Genomic DNA, 23,491 nt, shown 5'->3' on the forward strand with positions numbered 1-23,491 from the left:
TATTATTTTTGAACATTAACGGGATCAGCTAAAAGAGTGATAGCTATGTTAAACATTTCTAGATAAATTGGATGACTTCACAAATTATGGTAAAACAAAAACGAGAAACTAAAGTGTATTTTGGGGAATTATCTGATGAAATATTTTGTAGAATTTTATTTTTCTATTTATATTGTATTGATATTGTTTGCATGATTGTTTTGTTTTTTAATTTTTGTATTTCATAAAAAATAATTTTAGTTCATTACTTTTAATTATACCCATATACATATATTCTCATGTATAATCACTGTCATTAATAATTAATAATCTTCCATTTTTGTAAGTTTTGTTACTTGCCATCTAGTAGCAGATACAGCAACCATCTGTCCACAGATACAGGACAAGTGTGAACCCTGCAGTAGGAACATCAGTGGGAGTTAATTCACACTGGTGTATATGTACGGGATTGAGAAAATATTAGTTTCTTAAATATTTGATTAAAAGTAGAAGTTCCACAGTGATTCTTCATTTTTCGTTTTGTTTGATTCGTCTTGTTGCAAAGAATCTTTTTTATGATTACCTAACTTTAACTACACGGTGTTACCTGGGAATCTTTTGACTTTCATTTTATTTTACTTATATTTGTAAATAATAGGAAACCAAATCAACAAGGAGGCTGATAGAAAGGGAGTTCTATGTAACAAATGCCTGAGAGGCCACAGGACTACATAGTGTCAGCGTTGTTTGTGAGTGAAGTGTAGAAGAGATTAAATGTTGATGAAACCTGAAATAAAATTTTAAAAAATTTTGATTGAATTTAAGCTCACATTAAGAGTAAAAAAATCAACACATAATTAACAAAAAAGACTAATTTGAAAAGAAGTTTTCTCATAAATTTATTAATATAGATAAACACATTTTTCTTGAAATAAAGAAGTATACATAAAGCATTTGATTATTTACATTTGTACCTTTTCTGGTTTGTTTGTTTTTAAAGCGTCTGTTAGAACGCTCGGCATAAACCGATGATTGCCGGTCTAGCCGATCCATGCTTGATGAGAATTCCCGAGAATCCGGGTCAAATTATGCAAGAGTATCGAATATTTAAAAATAAAGCAAAACATCTTTCTCTCTACACGAAATTATGTTTTCACGCTAGAAATGTCTTGTAATTAAAAAATTAATTTATTTGGGAAGAGTTTGCTGTTTTATCTTTCAAATTTTGGAACGTATAAAAAAAAACTCATCAGGGGAAATAACTCTACTCGTTTCATCCAAAAATCGATGTTGGAAGTAATAATTCCAAATAAATTTAATTAAATATATTATCAATATAATTGTTATTTAAAGTTGATGAAATAACAATCTTAAATACAGCACTTAAAACAACTTTCTCGCTAGAAACTTAAACTAACATACAGTTATTAAGTACAATTGATTTTCTTTAATATAATAAACATATCAGATGACCACTTAATCGTATATTTTTAAAGAATCATACTATATATAGAAATAAATGAAATACTAAATTAACAAACCTTTTGTATATATTAATCAAATTGTGAACAAACGAATAGGAATACGAATAAATATATATTTATTCATTTATTCAATAAGAGCATATACAGGTGTTGGGTAAGTGAAGACTCTATACCATCACATAAGCTCCAATACAATTTTGTTGAGCTTTGAACTTATCCCGATAAGTTTCCTCTTAAAGAATTGATTTTACTCTCTTCCTTTAACTTCCCCATTTATTTATTTATATATAATATAATATATATATATATAATGTATACTCAAGCAAACATTAAATACAACGGAGATACTTTATGATTCTTTTCTTTATTTTTCGATTTTCTGTATGATTTTTTTTTTATATCAAAATCGAAAATATTAATTAAAGTTCCATAGTTATCACAAGTGCTTTCAATTCGACTGCAAATCATCTTCAAAAATTAAATTTTATCAGCTAAAAAAAAAAAGTATATATATATATAAAAAAAAAAGGTAATTTGATGTTATTGGCTGTTATTCACATAGGGTTTCTTTTTAAGTCCTGGGTAACATCTGGTCTTACTGTTAAAAATTATGGAATTGTAGCAATATTTGTAAAAATAAAATAAAAAAATAAAATAATACAAACATTAATATACTTTTGATAAAAACTGCATGTTTGTTTCTACAATGTTGTGATAATTGAATGTTTATTAAAGACTATTTCTTCTATGTTCATTTTCTTAATTGATATCTTTTTTTATTTTTTTTTTTATCATTTTTTTTTTTGCTATTGTATCCAGGTAATAACTATTTCATATTGTTTACAATGCTTTTTTTTTGTAGCTAATTATCATGTTGCATTAATTTAAAAGTGGACATACTTTTGATACTTAAATTATTTAAATACATTTGAATGCAGAAAAAGCAAAATTAAAATTAACTTTTCTCCTTAATTATTTTTTCTTTTTATAGAATTACATTTTCTTAAAAATGATTTTAAAAAATAAATGATAAAAAACTAGTTATAACTTTCCCTAACTATGTTGTGGTTTCCCCCCAAAAATTATTCTTAAAGAAAAAAGATAAATTGCAAAATCCATAACAACTCAAATAATTAAAAAAAACAAAATCCATTATTAAAATTCTTTTTCTTTGACAGTATCTATATAGTAGAACTATTTAACATAATGTTTGTGTTTGTTAATGAGCTGAAGGAAACCAGATTTTAATCTATACATAAAATGTCTACCTTCTACTTTTTTAAACAATAACGTTTTTGCTACATGTTACATAAAAACAATTTTCTTTCATTAATTACATATAGCAGATATTGGCCGTGTTATTGAAAACAATTTTATTTTCCATCGATTTCAATGCTGATTAATATTTTTTGAATCCTACATAAAGTAAAGTGGAGTTCTTACCCTCACAGTATGAAGTTCTAATACAACTACCAATATCACTAGGTACTAATTTTAAAAGATAAATTCTTCTATATTCATCAGTGAAAAATAGAGAAATGAAGTCTTGATTTGTCCTTTTCACGTTTCTCTTTTCTTTTATTGCTTTCGGATGACTGATTTTTGATTCTGAAGAGAAAAATAGAGTTGTGAAGGGAGCAGTCTGGTTTAGGTACTTAATGTGTCATACTTGGAAACACTGAAATGTTTCAAATTTCAATAGTAAGAAGATTAAATTGTATTTTTATTCCCCCTCCCCCCCACCCTAATCTACCTGATTTATTAAAATCAGGATCTCTGAGCCATGCTAGGTGTACCTATTTTGTATATATATAATTTTAAAATTAATTTTGAAAACTAAATTTGTTTTTAAATTAAACTTTTTCACAAGTACTGTATAAATGAAACGGCTGATTCCAAAGATAACAATCCTCAGTAATTACAGTAAATCGAATTCTAATTTCATGTTATGCAGTAGTTATTCAGTTTAAACAAGAAATATTTGAGTTTTAGTGAAAACAATTTGTACTCATTTGTTAAAGGGTTGTGTGAAAAAGAGTTTATAAATAGGTACAGTTTTGAATGTGTGTAAACTTTATAAAACATAGGAAGATTTTGTAGTAATTAGCAAGATAACTCCATTTAACTAAATTGTGATTATGTCTTCAAAATGGCTGTAAGCCAATTTTTATTTGCAGACTAAGAGAATGTGTTATGTTATTTGGATAATTTAAACTATTATTCTCATCTTAGTTGATTCATTCATAACGCTTTAGTTGATATCACCCCTAATCTACTTCAGGTATGCCATTTGGAACTTAAAGAAGGTTATATATTACATCAGCTAAAACAAAAAAAAAAAAAACAAGATGAGAATAGTAATCCAAATAAAACAAATCCTCATCTCAAAAAATTCTGTTTCCATCATTTATACTCACATAAAAAAGAATTACATTTGCTGTGATTACTGACATTTGTTATCCCAAGAAGAATTAAATTTTATGTTTGCATTTTTCTTAATCTTTTTGTATTGTCTTTGCTTTGTTTAATAATTTCTGAGACAAATGTTTATCAGTTGTTTATTTTTCTTTGTTTCACACCAATATTGTTGACTGCCAACGAATCGGCAGAAGTACTTTCTTGAAACGTTCACAACTAGAGTGATCGTACAACTAATGGTCGGGTGTTTTCGTTCTTCCTTTGTGTCTCATCTGTTTTTTCCCTTTTCTAACAGCGAAATATCGTGATGAAACAATAACAAATTCCATATCCTACTATGCTGGAATTGTTGCTGAAGTCCCAACAAATCGAAATAAACACAGGTAAATAAGAGTTTTGCTTTGGTTTTATGTGGAATTGTGATTCTTAAATACAGGGTGATCTCTACCCCATCCTACAAAAATAGCAAATGCATTCAAATGTACAGCCCACAAAAAAAAAAAAAAAAAAATGCCATCCATGGATTCATTAATAAAATTCATAATCCATTTAAAAATCTAACCATATTTGGTATAAATTTCAATCTATATATGACTTATCCTGCGAATTTCAGTACCAAATGCCCAACAGTTTTTGGTTTTTATTACCGTTCAATAATAAACATACCTGGATATATCTTGGAAAATTATCAATAACTTTGACACTTTCCTTTTTTAACATTGTTTGGACTGTGATGGCTCTCTTCATCATATTTGGTTTAGGAATAGTTTATGTATTGTTTTGATTGACACTATCTTTGAGATAACCCACAGATAATAATCTGGGAGGTTAAAGAGTTCAGTTAGTGTGAAGCCCATTTAGGATCACACCCACTAATGAGATGGTCACCAAAGTGTGCCCCATATAATTGAACAACAATAAAACAAAAATTATTGAACAAGTTTGGCATAGATTGCCAGTATGGTTGGATTCTAGGAAGGATTGTGAATTTTAACAATTCTTTGGGGGAGGGGTATCACCCTGCCAAAAAGAATAAGAAATTCTGTTTATAAAGATGAAATAGTTTTCTAATTTTTAGATGTGAACATTGCATCTTAGTCTGTTGATCATTCCCATTTGCGATTAGCTGTGCTTTTAAGCATAACTTGTAAAAGTTGAGATCAGTTCAGCTGCTGCTGTTTTTGTTTTAAATTATGAGTACAGAAGATTGGTTCATATTCTTAACAAAAAAAAAATCTATTTCACTTTAATTTCTTTCAAAATATAATTTATCCACCTAGGAAAAGTTTTATAATGGACACCATCTTAAATATTGACTTAGATAGCAGCAGCAGCCAGTATAAAAGACATAGCCAGTTGAAATATTATCTTTATCCGTGCCTAAATCTAAACGGAGATTCCATGAACAAAGCTTCATTCTTAGAACTGCACACCTGTGGATCAATTCCGTTGCCTGCTTTCCAGTTGACTACAATATGGTCACCTTCAAGTCCAACATAAACAAGTTCTTGATGAGCCATCCCCTTAAGTAATCCAATTTACCAAATTTACACTACTAACGATTACAATGATATTGTCCCATTGACTACTGTACGCTCTTTAACCCTTATCCTCGAGTGACCTCTGGGCCTTGATAAGTAGTGACTCCTCTGTAAAAAATAAAATAAAAAATTACTCCATAGATAGAGTGCCAAACAGAAGAGCTAAAGTTGTTGGTTTCAGTTCTTAGTTTTGGTATATACTTTTTTCTTATTTTGTTGGAAATTGAATTCACTATTAATTTAATCTTATTTATATGAATAAAATGCAGGTTTATAAAATATTAAAACTATTTCTTAAACGAATAATAATATTTTGTTATTAATTGAAAACGAAACAAACCTGACATAGTTTTGCGGAAAACAAAATAAATTGCAAGTAAATACACTACCCGGAAATGCCAAGTTTGCTTATATTAGCAATACACATGAAAAAAATTGAATGGCTTAAAATATTTCAATATTGATATATATATATATATATATATATATATATATATATAGAAAGAGCTTGATAAGCTAAGAAAGAATCTTTTTAAATTTTTAAAATCCAATTAAAATCAAGAAAGTTATGACTATTTTTATACCCTGCGTGTTTGGATATTTTCCCATCTTTAAGACAATATGCATTTTGTCACATTTTTTTGCACTACTTTTTCAGTAAAAATGCTATATCTTTGTTAAAACACAAGACTAAGCAATGAAATTTGCCATATAAGTGTATTTTTGTGCAAGGAATCTGAATATGCTACTGAAAATCTCAAGAAATGAATGGTTTCCAAATAATCTGCAGTAAATGCACATAAATATGCTGCAATTGCTTAAAAATGCCATGTATTCATTAAAAGAAAAGAAGTTGGAGAACTCAAAGTTTAGTTGTAATGCATTTTATGTGCCAAAAACTGAAATCGAAATCTAGGATTGGTTAAAAATGAATATATTGGAATATTTCTTTGGTATTATTGTAGATTAATACCTTCTGCTACCCCTCTCCATCTGACCACCTCTCCAAAATATGATTCTACCTTTATAGACAATTGCAATGTGAACAACTTGAAAAACTTTAATAAAAGATAAACAAAAATTATTTTAGAATTTAATGTAAAATGATTCCCCATTTTGAATCATTAGAGCATTTTAAGGCAGTTACCCCCCCCCCCTTTTCCTATGATAGATAAATCCTGGGTGTTTTTTTGTTTGTTGTTTGTTTGTTTTCTAAAAGGCGATTATGCATGGTTTTAAGAGGGTCTTTGTGCAATTATGAGAAGGTGGGGAGGTTGCCACTCTGACTTTGGGTTAATGATAGGGCTAAGGAAAATTGTGTGAACATCCTGAAGACTTGATAGAAACAAAACAAAAACAATTTTAGAATTTAGAGTGGGGGTTGGTTTCACATAAATGTAAAATAATTCATCATTTGAAGACGATCCTAGCGTTTTAAGACAATTTATATTTTTATGGGAGATTAATCATTTGCACTTTCTTTAAACGTTTTTTATGCTTATATGAGCTCACAAAGGAAGTTTGTTTAGTGGGGACCTCTGCCACTTGTACTTAGCATTATTGTTAAGGCTAAAGGTTTTAGGAGGAGGCTTGCCACTCATACCTAGGATTGGACATAGAATTAAGCAAGTTTTTTTTTTTTTTTTTTTTTTTTTTTTTTAAGAGGGTGCTTGATACTCATTGTGAAACTTTACAAGAATTATGACAAACAGACAAAAATAAATGTTCTTTAAAAAAGTGACGTCCCTCTAACAGAAAACATGATGCTTGGAAAAATATCAAGTATTTAAATCCTATTTAAATATAAAAAAAGAAACAAGTTTTTGCTAAAGCTGACAAATTGTTAAAAATTTTGAATTAATGTTATTTTGATTTTTAATTGCATTTCATGTCTTTTCCTACCGCTTTTATTTTTTAACTGAGCACCTCCTACAAATATTTGAATATTGATTATTTTTTTTAATTTAATTTTTTTTTTTTAATAATCGGGTAGATTAGTTTCTATTCGATAATAATTCACTGAAAACATTTTTTAGGGGACGAAAATTAGAAGTGTGTGTACCGTTCATACACACGAACCAAAACAATGATAGTTCACATTTTCACTTGTTAAAATATTTTAAAATTACTACTACCCAATTTTTAAAAATATTTGTATGGTTGATAACAAAATAGCTCTAACTAAACATGTAAGAAATTTTTTTTATAACCAGATTTTCAATTTAAAAAAAAATCGATTTGGAATAACAAAAACAAAACGTCTGCTTACGCTATGTTATCGCTGCTGCTGCTGCTACTATCACTAATACTACAGAAGTCTTGATTCAAATTTATAACAATTTTTTCGGATATTATGTTTTTTAAATTGCAACATACCACTAGAGAAAACACAGTTCAATCATCTTTTTAACGAATAAACATAGTAAAAAGATTGTTTTATTTAATAGTGAGTGTCCGAAGAAAATTTTTTCAAAATTTTCAATACTCATCATTTTGAAATCTATTTTTTTCCACAACAAAAAGCGAGTGGTCAAATGAATTTTGGACACTCAAAATTATTAAAAATGACATTTCTTTTGGCTAATTTCCAAATTTCATTAAAAAATTCTTAACAGAAACACGGTACGAATGTTTACAAATCAGGGAGGGTCGTTACAAAATCTTACCGAAAATGTCGTTTTATGATGTTCACATTTTTATCACTTTATTTGCTTAAAACTCTAAAAATATATAATGTATGTTATTATTTACTAATTCATTTGAAAGTATATTCATTTCTGAACAAAACGGTGGTATTTTGAAGACTTAAAGTGCTTTGGTTCTTAAAATATGACTATTTTAACAGAAACCCCTTGAAATCTGTGATTATCCAAAGCGTTTTAATGGCCATGTGTATTGCTACTTATATAAAAGAAGCATTGTTAGTTATTTTATTCATATTTGAAATAAAGTTTGCTCATCTTCTCTCTCTCTCTTCTTTCAAAAGAAGGAAACTTATATTTAATATTTCTTTTTTTTATATTGTGTTTTTGTAGATTTCTTATCTTCTTTGATGATGGCTATGCTCAGTATTGCCTTCCGAAAGAGATCCACAGAGTATATGAACAGAGTGAGTATTTACATATTCTTTTCAGTTGCGGTTCTAAGATGAGTAATTATTACAACAAACTAGTGGGCACACTCAGCAATGCATGCAGATCTCTCTGCCTGAACGGAAAATGGTACAGCTTTTACTTTTTAAATCACAATTTTATAGTAATATATGAAATCTGGACAAATTAAAATATTGTATTTAAACATATTTTATGACCCTCCGCCTCCAGAAATTGCATATTGGTCCCCGTTTTTCAGTGGCGTCCATGAGCCCGTGCGTCTGTTATTCCAGATGATTGCCAGATAACCGTCCATTAGTGTTCCCTGAAACTTTGCCACAAATTGTATTTTATTAAATAGATGTGTACAGTAAAAAATAATTTCTTGCATAAATTCTCATTGTGTCCCCAGGGGCTCGCACGGCTTGTTGGACTTGCTTTTAATAGAAAGAACAGCTTCTTCGGATTTAATAACAGTTGGTTAGAAATCACACTGGCTGAAATGTGATTCTCACTACGAAGTTTTCTATCTGTCTCTATCGTATATATTGTTTATATTTCTTTTTTCATTTCAGGTGAAAATGTCTGGGAAGATATTCATCCTGATTCTCAGGAATTTATTAAAGAATACTTAGCTCAATATCCTGAAGTGAGTCATTTAAAAAAAATTTTTTATTTTGTATGTTTTTTATTTTATTAGCCCCAGAAAATATGGATGTTTATCTTTTTTCTTTTAAATCTGAACGATGATTGATCTTATTTAATTGTTCAGCACAATAAAGCCATGAAGATGTAAATTTTGAAATGTCTTTTTTGCGCCAGCTAATATGATTATGAATTTAAATTGTAAATACAATTTAAAGAAACTGTCACCATTTTCTCAATAAAAACGCTTAATGTGGTTAAATGTAAATAACACCTTGCGTTTAAACAATTCAATCTATATATATAATAATACAGTAAGGCAAGTCCATGTCTATATGTACATTATCACCCTCCACCCATTTCTAAAAGATGGGATTGACCAGTTACCGGAAATGAAATGCAAAACAAAAATAATTTTTTAAATTTTATCTGTTGTTGTTAAATGTGAAAATCAAACTAAAATACATTTTCTTAGCCTTTTGATTAGAATCAAAGTGTAATGTCTTTCTGTCCCAAAATAGGATAATAATATTGTTGGGAATCGGCTTTCTTACTGAACATCTATGGAATGGAAATCTGATATATAAAAGGCTATATATCCGTCTGTCTCCATATTTTCAAACTCTATCTTTTCCAAAACTAAAAGTCACAGATCGAAGCTGGGGGCCTCAAATGATTGGATTTTTTATAGACCATTCTTTTATGGATCTTTAGCTGGTTAAAATAGTTTTTAAAGGGTCAAAAATGGGTAAAAATTGAAAAAAATTATATTATGTACATTCATCTTTATTTTTGATCAATTCAAATGCATGTCACGTTGGTACAGTGGTAACGTCACCAGCTTTGAATGATACAGTTTTGCTTTTTGTTTAGATTCTAGCTGATGGCACCCAAATAGTTTTTTTTTATTATTTTTTAACTCATGACTCTATAATAATATATATGAAATCTGGACAAATTAAAATATCATATTTAAGCGTATTTTATGACTGGGCAAAGCTTCTCCTTCCTTTTCCCGCACTAGTATTTAACAAACTCCTAAAGAGGATTTGGAGATAGACTACATAACTAGATATATTGGTCCTCCGATTTATTGGAGAGAGACCTATGTTTTCAGTGGCTTCCGTGCGTCCTTATTCCGAACGATTGCCAGATAACCGTCCATTAGTTTTTCCTGAAATTTAGCCACAAATTGTATTTCATTAAATAGATGTGCACAGTAAAAAAAAAAATTTTTTTACAAAAATTCCCATTCTATCCCCAGGGGCTCAAGAGGTAAAAAATGCACCAAAATAGCCAAAAATAACATTTTGTCCCATAACTTTGGATCCATCCATTAGATTTTCCTGAAACTTGGCCAAAATGTGGACCGCATTTTTCTTATATAAATCCAGTATGGGTGACCCTGGCAAAATTCTGGTTCCCTTCCCCAGGGGACTCTTTTTTTTATATTTCTCAACGAAAACTTGATATGTCTGACTATATGGTGGTTTTTCACAGTTGTCAGCTCAAATATACGTGTTAAGGCCTGAAACTTCACCGTTATCCATTTACACTGGGATTCGGCGTCCCCAGGGGCTCAAGAGGTCAAAAATGCCCCAAAATGGCCAAAAAGGACACTTTTTGCCCCATAGCGTTTGATCCATCCATTAGATTTTCCTGAAACTTGGCCAAAATTTGGAGGCCATTGTTTTAATATAAATTCAGTATGGGTGATCCTGGCAAAATTCTGGTTCACATTCCTCTGGGAGTTTTAGAGCTAAAAAAACATGCCTTTATGGAGCTCTTTTTTTTTTCATATTACTGAAAAACTTGATATGTATGTCTACGAGGGGTGTGCAATAAGTAATGCCCCTGACCCACTTCCCATAGCAGTAGAGCAACGAAACTTTGCACAGTTATTAGTCTTTCTCTACATAGGAACCACCCAGAGTTATGCATTTCTCCCATCGTTTGATGCAGCTCTGGAGACCGTTTTTGTAGAACACCCCAGGTTGGTCCTCCAACCATGACGTGACTTCAGAAATCAAGGCTGCATCATCTGGGAAACGCTTTCCTTTCAAAAACAACTTCATGGCTGGGAACAGGTGAAAGTTAGAGGGTGCAAGGTCAAGAGAGTAGGTAGGATGGGGAAGGATTTCATAACCACACGCCCGTGCTTCTGATCTGGCGACATACGAGTTGTGGACCGGAGTGTTGTCCTGCAGGAGGAGGGTATCTTTGCTGATCTTGCCCCGTCTCTTCATTTTGATAGCTTCCCTTAATTTCCTCAAAAGTGAAGCATAATAGGCTCCTGTAATTGTGGTACCCTTTGCCAGGAAATCTGTCATCACTACTCCGTCTTGGTCCCAGAAGACTGTGAACATGACCTTGCCAGCAGAGGGCTGCACCCTTGCCTTCTTTGGAGGTGGTGAGTCCAAGTGCTTCCACTGCATTGACTGGGATTTGGTCTCTGGATCATAGTGATGGACCCAGGTTTTGTCCTGTGTAATCAGTCTTTTGAAAAACTTTGACTCATCTTCTTGGCACATCTCCAAATTCATCCTCGAGCACTCAACGCATTCTCGCTTCTGGAATGGTGTGAGAAACTTGGGAATCCATCTGGCAGACACGTTTTGCATATGCAAATGGTCATGAATGATAGTTTCCACAGACCCTGTACTAATCTTGACATCTTGGTCTATTTGGCGAATAGTAATGCGCCAATCTTCCAAAATGGCAGCCTCAACTTGACGGACAGATGCCTCATCAATGGCAGAAGGGGGGGGGGGGCGACCAGGTCTGGGAACTGTTTCCACAGACTTCCAGCCATGTTTGAATTCATGATGCCAGCGTTTTACAAGGTCATATGATGAGGCATTATCACCATAAGTTTCTTTCATTTCATCAAGTCTTCTGTGGTGTGCGTCCTTTCAGATACAAAAATTGGATCACTGCTCGACATTCAACAGGCTCCATTTCATACCTGACTCTGTTCAAACACCTGTAAAACAGAAACCACAATTATTTCAGAGCTGTAATTTGCCACATAACCAGTAGAGATATAAATCATTGCACATGCAAAATTTTAGCTAGATCAGACAACTGGAAGTGGGTCAGGGGCATTACTTATTCCCCCTCCCCCGTAATTAGTGGTTTTCCATTGTACTGATTTCAAATATACATGTCTTAAGGCGTGAAACTGCACCGTTTGTCTATTTTCACTGATATTTGGCATTCCCAGGAGCTTAAAAGGGGTCACAAATGCCCCAAAATTGCAAAAAATAACACTTTTTACCCCATAACTTTTGTCTCGTCCATTAGATTTTTGAAAAATGTGAAGGCGTCGTTAACCCTTCACACTTCTCACATTCATCATTTCTTCACTATTTTTTGTGGTGTCATCTCATATGCAGCACCAGAGGGGGACCATGCATATGCGGCTTTTTCTGAAACTACATTAACCAGAGAATAAAGACATTGACACAGTTTATTATAAACAAATAGTATTATCAACACAAGTAATAAGCTAATTTATAAAACTCCCTATGTCTGTATGTCCGTCTCCATATTTTCAAACTCTATCTCCTCCGAAACTAAAAGTCGCAAAGTGTTGCTAAGGGCCTCAAATGATTGGGTTTTTATGAACCCTTCTTTTATGGGTCTTTAGCTGATTAAAATAGTTTTTAAGGGTCAAAATTGAAAATAAATCGTTGTACATTTTGTACATTCATCTTAGTTTATTTTTAATCAGTTCATATGCGTGTCACGTGTAACGTCATCGTCTAATGGATGGATGCTACAGTTTTACTTTCAATTTTGATTCTAGCTGATGACACCCAAATACTTTTTTTTTACTTTTGAACTTACGACTCTATAATAATATATACATGAAATCTGGACAAATTTAAATATCATATTTAAGCGTATTTTACGACCGGGCAATCCCCCTCCTTGCTAGTATTATTTAACCCTTACTTGAAGAGAGGAGGAGGAGATAGTGAACAGAAATAGACTAATTTTAAATTTTGTCTTATTTTTTATAGTTTGCAAACTTGTTTCCTCCTGATTCAAATAATCTAACTTAAAAGGAATGTGTATGTATTATATACGCTTGAAAGCCAAATCATGACGCAATGTTATGTAGTGCGTCATGATTTGGCTTTCAAACGTATGTAATACATGCGCATTCATTTTAAACTTTAATCAACACTTCTAACACAGAATCTACAACCTTAACTAATCTAGGTCAGGATTTTTATTGCTTTTTATTTTTTTTATTAATTTATATAATTGCCTAGCACCATGTTTTATTGTTGGCGTTTCTTTTCTAGCGTCCGATGGTTCAACTGCAGAAAAATCAAATCGTAAAAACTGAGTGGAATGGAAAATGGTATGTGTAATTGTTGTAATCCTTTTCATACTTAAGATTAACAAAGTGCATGCACTATGCAGAAGACATACTTTCCTTTCATTGTCCTTTCTCTTTCTATATTGACAAAGAAAGACAAGAAGAAAAGTGTAGTATCCTACCTGGAAAGAGAAAGGAAAATATAAAAAAAAACAGGCTTTTTCCTGCTTCAAACAATTTAACCTGATGGCTCACAATGTTCTAGTTAAACAGAAAACAATTCTGCAAACATGCAGAATTGTTAAGAAAGCAAAGAAATTATTGGAAAATTTTGATGAATATAAAAGGGATTGCAGTAATAGGTGATTAAGAAACTCTTACTGATCCAAGTTGAAGAGACTACAATGTTTTGCATTCCCATTTACAGCCACAGGTTGTAATTCTATTAAATCACATGTGCCATCTCACTCATTCTAAACTATCACTAATTTTCATGCAGCATTGTGTCAGAAATTTTGCCCCCCACACACACACACACACATATGAAACCCATATTTGTTATACAGGAAGAGTTTGAATGCAAAACCTGATAACCACCATTTGAAAAAAAAAAAGTTGTGAATAGATTTGCATTTCATCCACTCTGCCATTGCCCAAATTCATTTTTCCACAATCTGATGTCTACTTATTATTGTTACTTTCTATAAAAATAAATTTATACAGTTGAATTTTCGATTTTAAGATGTCTTTTTCTAGTCTTATTTATCAATTTGAATGGAGTGAATGTATCGTGTTTTGCATGTGACCTTTTAAAGTTTTGTTACTATAAAAAAAAATTGTTTTTCCAATTGAAATTTGTAACTTAGATGTCAGAATTCATTGCAGCCTTCTATTTTATAATTAACATAAAATACAGATACCCTTCATAAAATCTCATAAGCAACACTTTAATATCAATACAAAATATTTTCATGTTTTTGAAAAATTGTTACTTTCATCTATGACTACACACACACTTGTTGGATGCCTAGTAAACTATTCTGGTAGCAATGAGATTATCAAGTTCGCTTTTGTGATTTTGTCCAGATTAAAAGTGCTACGGAGAAAAATGTTAGACCTGTATTGTTATGTATCTGCTTTGATTTGAAATTTTAATTATGTTTTTTAAGAATCAAATGTTTTTATTCAACTTTTTAAGTTGGTGTATATTTATTTGGGTTGAATGGTCTTATTCAATGCGATGTCTGTTGTCATGGTAACAAAATATTACTAGTGTTTGGTGATCATATTTTTTATCCATTAATGAATTGAATCTCATCTTGTACTGATAAAGACTGAAAATAGGAGCATTAAAATTATGAATTTCCTGGCCCATTAAACATGTCCTGTGCAGTTCTTGGTGGAACCCATACCTCTCCCAAGGTTCATATAGATTTGAAAAGTCCTTGAATTGTGACTTTGCCTTGAAAAGACCTTATTTCTATTATTACCTTGAAAAGACCTTGAAAATCGTATTCTTTATGTCCAGTAAAAATGTGTGTCAAAATAATAAAAATAAAGTCTAAATAAATACTATTAAATTATTGTTTTAATTTTTAATAAAAATACCATTAAAATACTTTTTAAATATTGAAAATATCATTGAAATACATTATTCTGAATTGCATTGTATTATTGTGTATACAAGTGTTACATCTCTTTATCATAAAATTACCTCTGGTAGTTTTGTGAAAAAGATTCAAATCTCCATCTATTTTTGTTTTCATTTATAATTTCATCTTTTGGTGAGGTGGGGATACAAGGGGAGAAATAGTCACAGCTGCCATGAAGTAAATTAACCCTCCCATCTCTAAAAAGAAAATACTTTCCTAATGGCAAATCCCTCCCACCCACAATAATAATTAATAAAATTAATAATAAAGTGATAATTTAAAATTAAGCTGGCCAGCCCCCCCCCCAAAAATAAATGAATAAGATGGCAGCCATCTTGGTTAGAAATTAAAAAATGTAAAGAGTTAATATTTGAAATTAAATAAAAATCATTTAAAACTACTTTAAAAGACACCAAAAAATAATGCAGGTAAGTTGAAAAGTAACTTTTATTGGCTATGGTAATATTTGTTGTATATTTAATTTTTTACCACTTTTTCGATTTTCTGCGGATTATAAAACAAACCCTAAATTCTGTTTTGAAAACTTGACTTTTGTCTGGAAAAGGCCTTGAAAAACTTTGAAAACAACATTGAAAATCTGTACAAACTCTATCTCCACATACAGAATCTTATAAATTTATGATGGAAGAAAATATTCAATGTTTTCTCATTCCATAAACCATAACCAATCTACTCTGATAAATTAAATAGTTCAGTTTGAAATTTGAATATCAGAATTATCATTTGAAGAATCCAAATATTAACAGCAATCTTATTTATCTTTGTTTCTTTTAGGTGGACTGCCAAAGTAATGGAAGTTGATGCCAGTTTGGTAAAGATGTATTTTGTGGCTGATAAACGAACAGAATGGATTTACAGAGGATCCACTCGACTGGAACCATTATTTTCAGCATTAGTAAGCTTTTCTAAAATATTTTCTTATTTATAAAGTAAAGCCAGTTTCTTTGTTTTCTTATCAATAGCTTTCTTACTATACAATCAGCATTTGATTTGTGTTCTTCAGTTTGTATTTTTTTAAGATCATTGCAGTATATTAAGAATAGAATGTAATTCAAGGTATTTCCTGGTAGACAATACTTTGTTTGGCTCAGAATTATTTTCAAATGGTCGCAGTCTTAGAATCATTGTTCTGTATTTGTCCATACAGAGTTATTTCTTTTTGATTGGAACAAAAAAGGATTTTGGCATGAAAAGTCCAACATAGATTTAAAAAAAAAATAAAAATGAAAGCGAAGCAAATGACAAAACAACGCCGGGTTCGGTACAGCTAGTATTTAATACTTCTCACGTGTCATCTTTTGTGCAGACAAATCACATCATTGTGTGCATTGATTCATTACTACAAAATGAAAACTGGACACAAGAAGAAAATGATAAATGTAAATTTACAAACCATTTCTTAAATTAAATTTAACAGTGATGCCTCTTTTATGTGGCAAGAATTTGACAGAAGTTTCCTTTTATATAATTAATTAAAGAATAAAACTTTTGCTTTTTGTCATAAAAGAAGCAGTAACTTTTTCTTCATTATGGCTAAAGTGCGTTAACAAACAGGTTACTGTCAGGTGTTTCTAACCACGAATGAGACCAGAAATAGTTTGAATAGTTGCTTCCATCCTGTAATGAACTTGACACTGAAGAGGATCATAAAAGAATGCAGGTATTCTGTGCCATTCATCAGAGGAAAACAGGAACTATTTTCTTGTGGCCAAGTGAAAGATGATTCAACAACTGACCCAGTGATACTATATGCCAATGCTGGTTGAAGCATGTGATGTCTTTATTCCAAACATCTGGCACAGTAAAGCAAGATGTGTTGGATTATGCAAGCAATTCATTTTGCATGATTACTGATATGCAAACAAATTACGGTATTTGGATAAATCATTTTTATGTTAAATAGAAGAATAATGATTCTTCAGTATTAACTTTGTGAACTTAAGATCAGAGGTCAAGGGAAATTTTTTTGTAATGCATGTGTGTTTGAGTCTCGGGTAAACCCTGCTCCTGCTTTTTGTGTTCACTGCAATTCTGAGATTTTACCTCTCAATATTTTGACAAATTCTAAATGAGTATTGTTCGTCCTATCTGTGATCCCATTGAAGTTGGGATGGATGTAAGCAATAGTGTGATACTATAGTTGACCCCATCCAGGAAGTATGAGAGAAAAGAAAAAAAAGATAACCTACTTTTTTTTCATATGTTATCGGATAACAAAAGAAATAGGAAATAGAATTTATCACTAGACAATAAATAGGAAGGTAAACAAAATCTTGATATGGGATTATTGGCCAGGACTGTAACAAAACGGATTAAACAATGGACTTGAGATATATTTAGATTTGGTTTGTGAGTACTTTAGGATTAACAATTAGTTTTTATGACAATGTCCAATTGACAACGTTGGAAGCGGTTTTTTGCAACGATCGACAAATGACAGTAAGTTGGATGCTTACGGCAGTTGTGAGCTGGGTATGGTTAAAGACAGCTTGTGGTTTGGAGCAAATGCACATGTGGACCTTAGCATTTAGAGGGTTGGGGATATCATACATGAAGCCAAAGTCCAACAAATATATACATAATGTGTCAGAGTTTGTGCTTCCGTTTGTGTCCTGTGTTTTTATTTTATATTTTTAAGCCTGAGTGTGCTTCTTGGCAGTCGCCAGTGCATAAAAGACGATGCACAGCCAGAACAACGGAAGATGAAAGGAGAAATCTAGTCGGCTACTTGGTGATGGTTCCACATGATATCACAGTACTATCAGCAAGTTTGATCTACAACGTGCCTGTTATTAGGGGATGAGTCATCGCTTATCAAAGCTCAAAGGTCACTTGAGGATAATGATTAATGAGTTTGTCATGTGGACGGTGAAATAACACCACACGGATTGGTAACGATGGTTGAAATTGGGGCGGAGTTTGATTATTTAAGAAGACTTAACAAGGATTTGTTAACATTGGACTTGAAAATGAATATGTTGTAGTCAGCTGGGAAGCAGATTTGTGATGTTATTGTGTTCCATCGAGGTTAGTTCTTGGAAAGAAACTTTGCTCATGGAAGTTCCATTTAATTTTTAGGAGCACAGAGGTTGTAGCTAGATGAGATTTTGTTGTGAATGTTTTACAGGAGAGTCATCGATTAGAGATGAGTTTAGTACTCATCATGAAAATAACGATAGGGTAAGGAAATACGAATAATGTCTCTTCTATGAGAATAAGATTGCAGGAAAGAGAAGAGGACATCACCCTGTCAAGGCAGGGAAGGGTGTTCTAAACGGAACCTTTACATATTTGGCAACAGTATTCCATTGTATAGACGTATTTGACTCTTCTACAGATAGAGGATTGCGTCAGGAATGGAGATAGATTAGGAAATGACTCCCAACATAACATCAAGTTATACATGTAAACTGTAAAGAAAAATAAATCCAAAAGAATTGTTAAACCCTAAATGATTTTGTGCTATCATTTTTAACGACTTTCACAATTGTTATTGAAATGAAGTTAACACATATCATAATAGATTGACGGCGACTGTGAACAATGACAAGAAAAAATGGAAGAAAGAATGAATTGCTGCTCTGTGTCATTAATACAGAAGAACTTCACCTCTTTATGTGATAAGTTGCCATCTGGATAATCTGCTAAGGACAGTAAATTAGTTTTACATTGATACATTTTCCTCTTTTTTTTTTTTTTCAGGCACGAGCTGAAAATAACAAAATAACTGGCTTCAAAAACAAACGTCAACGATTGATTGCTGCTTCTCGTGGGAACAAACCTGTTGTTGAATATACACGAGGCCCACAGTTGGACCCCGAAGATGGTGAGAACAAAAGTAAGAAAAATAAAAGGGAACAGTGGAAATGTTTTTAAGTATAAAAACAAAATTGTTTGCAAATTTTTATGTAACAATTCATCTTTCAAGCAGAAAAAGGGATTTTAGGCTTCTCCCCAAAACTAACTGGATGTGACACAAGTTTATTGTTAGAAGTCTACAAGTCACTTTGAACCTACTAGAAAAATAGCCTGGTCAAATTCGTTAGCAATTCCTGGTGAGGACATATAAGACGGCAGACAATATCCCTCTCCTTCCTTTCAGAGGAGGTAATGGCCTGTTGAAACTGAACAAAGCAGTTTTTGACTCCAACACCAGTGTAATGATCATTATTACAAGCAGTAAAATTTAGCTAAATTTGAAAACTATACGGATTCAAGTAAAGATGCTTCTAAGTGCAATTCATGCATTTGAAGCCTGGAAATCTAAAAGAGGTTCTATCTGCATCCCAAAGATGATCCTCAATTTTTCCAAACAAGAAAACTTTACATGGCTCTACAAATTCAACAAAAGTGGATATTTTATTTTTTTAAAATATAGTCACAAATTGTTCACATTGAAGTGAACGGTTAAATTAATAATGCAAAGCAAAAAGCAACGCAGTAAAAGTTACACAATTGTCGTTTGTCCACCCGTTGCTATTCGCCATCTTTATTTGTCGCTCAAAGAGACAAATATTAAATGAACCATGGTGCTAACTTGGCATTTCATTGTAATACTCTTTCCCTCTTCACTAGCTGGTAGGTGTTCCTATTTACTTGCCTTCCTGTAAAGGCAAAGTTAAACGCATGGTTAGTTTGTAATGTTGGGAAAATCTAACTCCCCCAAAAGGGACACTCTAGTTTGGAATAAAAATTGCATCAATCTAGAAGGACTTCCCATTCACTGACTGAGGACAGAAGACTCTGTATAGCAGTTTCACAGATACTACACTTTGTTCCTAGCCAAAAAGCTCTGCAATGGTTTACAAGCACTCATTGTCTAAAGTCTAGCTGTGGTAAGACTGAAATGCATATCTGTATACTGTGTTCAAAACTATCAATAACTCTGCAGCACTCCTCTCTTGGTACTGCCCTTATTTTGGTTGTGATAGTCATTTGAGTGTGAAGGTCATTAAGGATTATCCATCCTATTGATTAGATGGTCACCAAAGTGGCCACTCCTCCCTATGTCATCGACAAGAGATTTCCAAAAAAGTCTGTAGGATATTCATGACTGAAACTTGGTGGACAAGTCAGGCATAAACTAAAGTTTATTGGTACCAAATATGGTTGGAGTACAAAAAGGATTATGAATTCTATTAACTACTGGCATGCCGCCCGATTGTAATATATTTTAATTTATGCAGAGTACATATTTATTATTATAGACCATTCTCTATTGATTATTATATTGAACCTAATATATAGTAGTGATTTCAAATAAAAAAAATATATATATATGGCTTGGGTGCTATCAGCTAGAATTGAAACCAAAACCTACAACTCTCCACTCTCGTTCCTTAGCATCTGTCTACTGTATTTGTTTATTTCTTAGGTAAAGCTTCTCTGACCAGTAGCACGAAGAGGCAGAGTGGAACCGATTCTGGTCATCACCCAGACAAGAAACGGTCAGTCGCAAAGAAAAGCACGAGCATGAATTCACATTCAAACAATTCCTGGGAAGCCCCCTGGCTCAAGATCCAACGCAACGCAAACAAAGATAAAAGTGGTGGCAACATCCCTGCCGAGAAAAAGAGAGGTGAGTCGGTTCTATTGCTTTTGTTTTTATTGTTTTCTTTAGTGTAAGCAAATTCATTTGTTTTGTTTTCTTTTGTTTTAAGTCTTGAACTACTAGGGAGTGGGTCTAATTATGGTGAAATTTGTTTATATCACAAGCAACAGATTAGTCTAAATACTTGTGTTCATGGTGTAAGTATTCTCTAAATACTTATGTCCAGTTATCGAAATACATTTGAATAGCGTGCCAAGTAGCAACATCAGTAAAATTTCCCTGGTATTAAAGTCTCAACATTGTACTCCTAACCTGGTGTACCTAATCCGAATAAGTAGTTGCACATCTGCTAGCTGACAACTTTGTGACACAACAGTCATTTCCATTGAATTCCACAATGAATTTCTTGGATTGGTTGTTTTGTTTTATGGCAACTCACCCATTTTTGGGTTGTTTATTACTAGATTCAGTCATTTTGGTAAAAGCTCTTATATTTCAAGTTCTTTATATTTTCCAATATTTATTCATAGTGTTTGGTTCAGTTGGTTTGAAGAGGAAAATTGTTTTTGGCTTTGCAGAACATGATTGAGGAAAAGGAAATAAAAGAATAGCATCAATACTTGGTGCATTTTAGATTGGGAAGCTGGTATCTTTAGACAGCCTGATCTGGTAGCACTTTTCTGAACTTGTTATACAATTGTTTGTTGGTGCTATTATCAACCAATGACCTTTTTGGATTGGCAGATATTCATATATCCTCCCTCCACCTATGGATTAAATAGTAAGATGGACTAGATTTAAGTTTTCGTTATGCAACTAGTTTAGGAGAAGGAAAACACCTTCTGTTCTTTATACATAACTCTGGTATTGGTTCATTCTTGAGTATGTCATCCATGCAACAAATTCATATTGTACACCTGGTGCATGTTTAATGGATGCTAACTAGAATAGTGATAGGACTCTTCATGCTTACCTATAAGGGTGGCTATGGTCAGTCTATAGAATTGAATTTTTGTCTCCACTTGACTTGGCCCAGATGAAAATTGGTTTTACGAAAATCATTATATAGGGCATCTGCCTATCTTAACATCAGTCTTCCTTTCGGTAGCTTCCCGGCTACTTCAAATTTAAATAAGTTTCGATTTGGTGTCTTCAGCCGTCAGCACATGTTTGACCAATCTTAGCCGCCATTCCTTCATCTTGCCCTTGATTGGTGCAATGCTGTACCATGTTGTCAGCACAAACGTGTTCAAACAGTGTAACTCTCATAAGTCCAATAAAGCATCTTAGTTTCTATGAAGACAAATTTTTGTTTTGCCCCTTTGTGGGCAAGTATCTCGGCATGTTAATGGCAGTTGGCAATCTTTGGTAAGCTGTAGAGTAGTTTCACCCAGCCTACCAGCCACTTGGCGATACCATGGAGCCACAGCACATACCAAACAAAGGTCTTTTCCAGGTTGAGAAATTTGCAATTTCTGTTTTTCTAAATTCTAGTTCTTTTACCAAATTTGTTTTTGATAAACTAAAAAAGTGGGAATGAAAATGTGTTTTTTTTTTTGTTTGTTTTTTTGTTGAAATTTTTGTTGTTTATAATTTGTATTTTATTGTTTGATACTTTAAAAAATGTACATTTCTTGGCAATTTAAATGATTATGATTAATTTTGCTCAAGTTTTTTTTTTTTTTTTTGTAACTTTGATTTTGTACTTTTGAAATTGGATTAATAAAAAGTTTTAAAACATTTTTCTTAATCCAATTTAAGATTGTTTTTACATTATATCTCTGTGATCTACAGATTTGTTTGGATCTGCTTTTTTATTATTATTGAAAGATTTCTGATGAATTAAAAAATGTCAACTTCTACAAATTATTTCAAAAGTAAAACACTTAAGTTTTATATTTAGTTTGTTGATAAGAAAAGCGTTTGGTAATTTTCAAGAGAATTATATCTGATTTAATTAAACTTTTTTTTTTTTTTTTTTTTTTTTTTTGCAACGTCTGTAAACTAAAAATCGACGTTTGTGATGCACATTAATTTTCCTTACAAATCCAATGCGATTCTAAGTTGCTTACATCTTACCAGTCATAGCAATCTCAGGGGAAGACAACTTGGGCTTTATGTCTTGTTAGGAAATTTATTGCATTGTGTTTTATGCATTTTTCTGTGATAAATCTATCAGTGAATTTTTAATAGAATTGATTATTTTGCATTACGTGTGAATAAAATGGATATAGACTGCTTAATGAATTGAGAATATGAGAAGGTCATCCTAAATATAATATTTTGATTGCAGAAATTCCACTGTGGACCAAATTACCGTAGGTTTGCAGAAACAGATGCCACATACAAATTTATTATGTCTAAACTATCATGTTATATAACTTTAGAATACTGTTATAGACACATTTATTTGTTAGAATAAAACCATATATTTAATCTTAGGAGAGGCATCATCATGATCGCCATCATCTACAGACGAAGTAGTTCTTATTTTTCCCTCTCTATCTACAGTACTCTTCTCACCCCTAGTCTACACCCAGAAGATATATACACATAACTGTTTCCTAGGCACCCTTCTTAACTGCATCATAAACTCCTCTACAGACCATTTAACTTTCTATTTCCCCTTACACAAAATAATTTCTCCCTTATATACAGCCAGCACTTATGATTGGTTGCTAGCTCTCAACTCTCTTATTCGAGAATAGACACCTTATTGAATAAACGAACACGCTAGATGTTTAAAAACATGGTCGATCTGTATGCACGCTATAATAC

General features: G+C 32.0%; 1 protein-coding gene across 10 annotated transcripts in view; it reads left to right on the forward strand.

Annotated features, from left to right (window-relative positions):
- LOC145293007 (histone-lysine N-methyltransferase SETDB1-B-like) overlaps positions 1-23,491 on the forward strand; it is a 166,276-nt gene that overhangs the window by 50,545 nt on the left and 92,240 nt on the right. For 7 of the 10 annotated variants that reach the window (XM_080139265.1, XM_080139270.1, XM_080139269.1 and 4 more), the window contains exons 9-15: positions 4,177-4,264; positions 8,458-8,531; positions 9,090-9,163; positions 13,473-13,531; positions 15,937-16,057; positions 18,865-19,000; positions 20,537-20,740. In XM_080139265.1, the coding sequence (XP_079995391.1) occupies positions 4,177-4,264; positions 8,458-8,531; positions 9,090-9,163; positions 13,473-13,531; positions 15,937-16,057; positions 18,865-19,000; positions 20,537-20,740 (756 nt within the window). The remainder of the gene's footprint in view (positions 1-4,176; positions 4,265-8,457; positions 8,532-9,089; positions 9,164-13,472; positions 13,532-15,936; positions 16,058-18,864; positions 19,001-20,536; positions 20,741-23,491) is intronic. The other 3 variants (XM_080139267.1, XM_080139274.1, XM_080139268.1) reach the window with 1 other exon arrangement.

This window comes from Euprymna scolopes, chromosome 14, assembly GCF_053919585.1.
Source record: "Euprymna scolopes isolate OS-2025 chromosome 14, ASM5391958v1, whole genome shotgun sequence".
Taxonomy (NCBI): Eukaryota; Metazoa; Mollusca; class Cephalopoda; order Sepiida; family Sepiolidae; genus Euprymna; species Euprymna scolopes.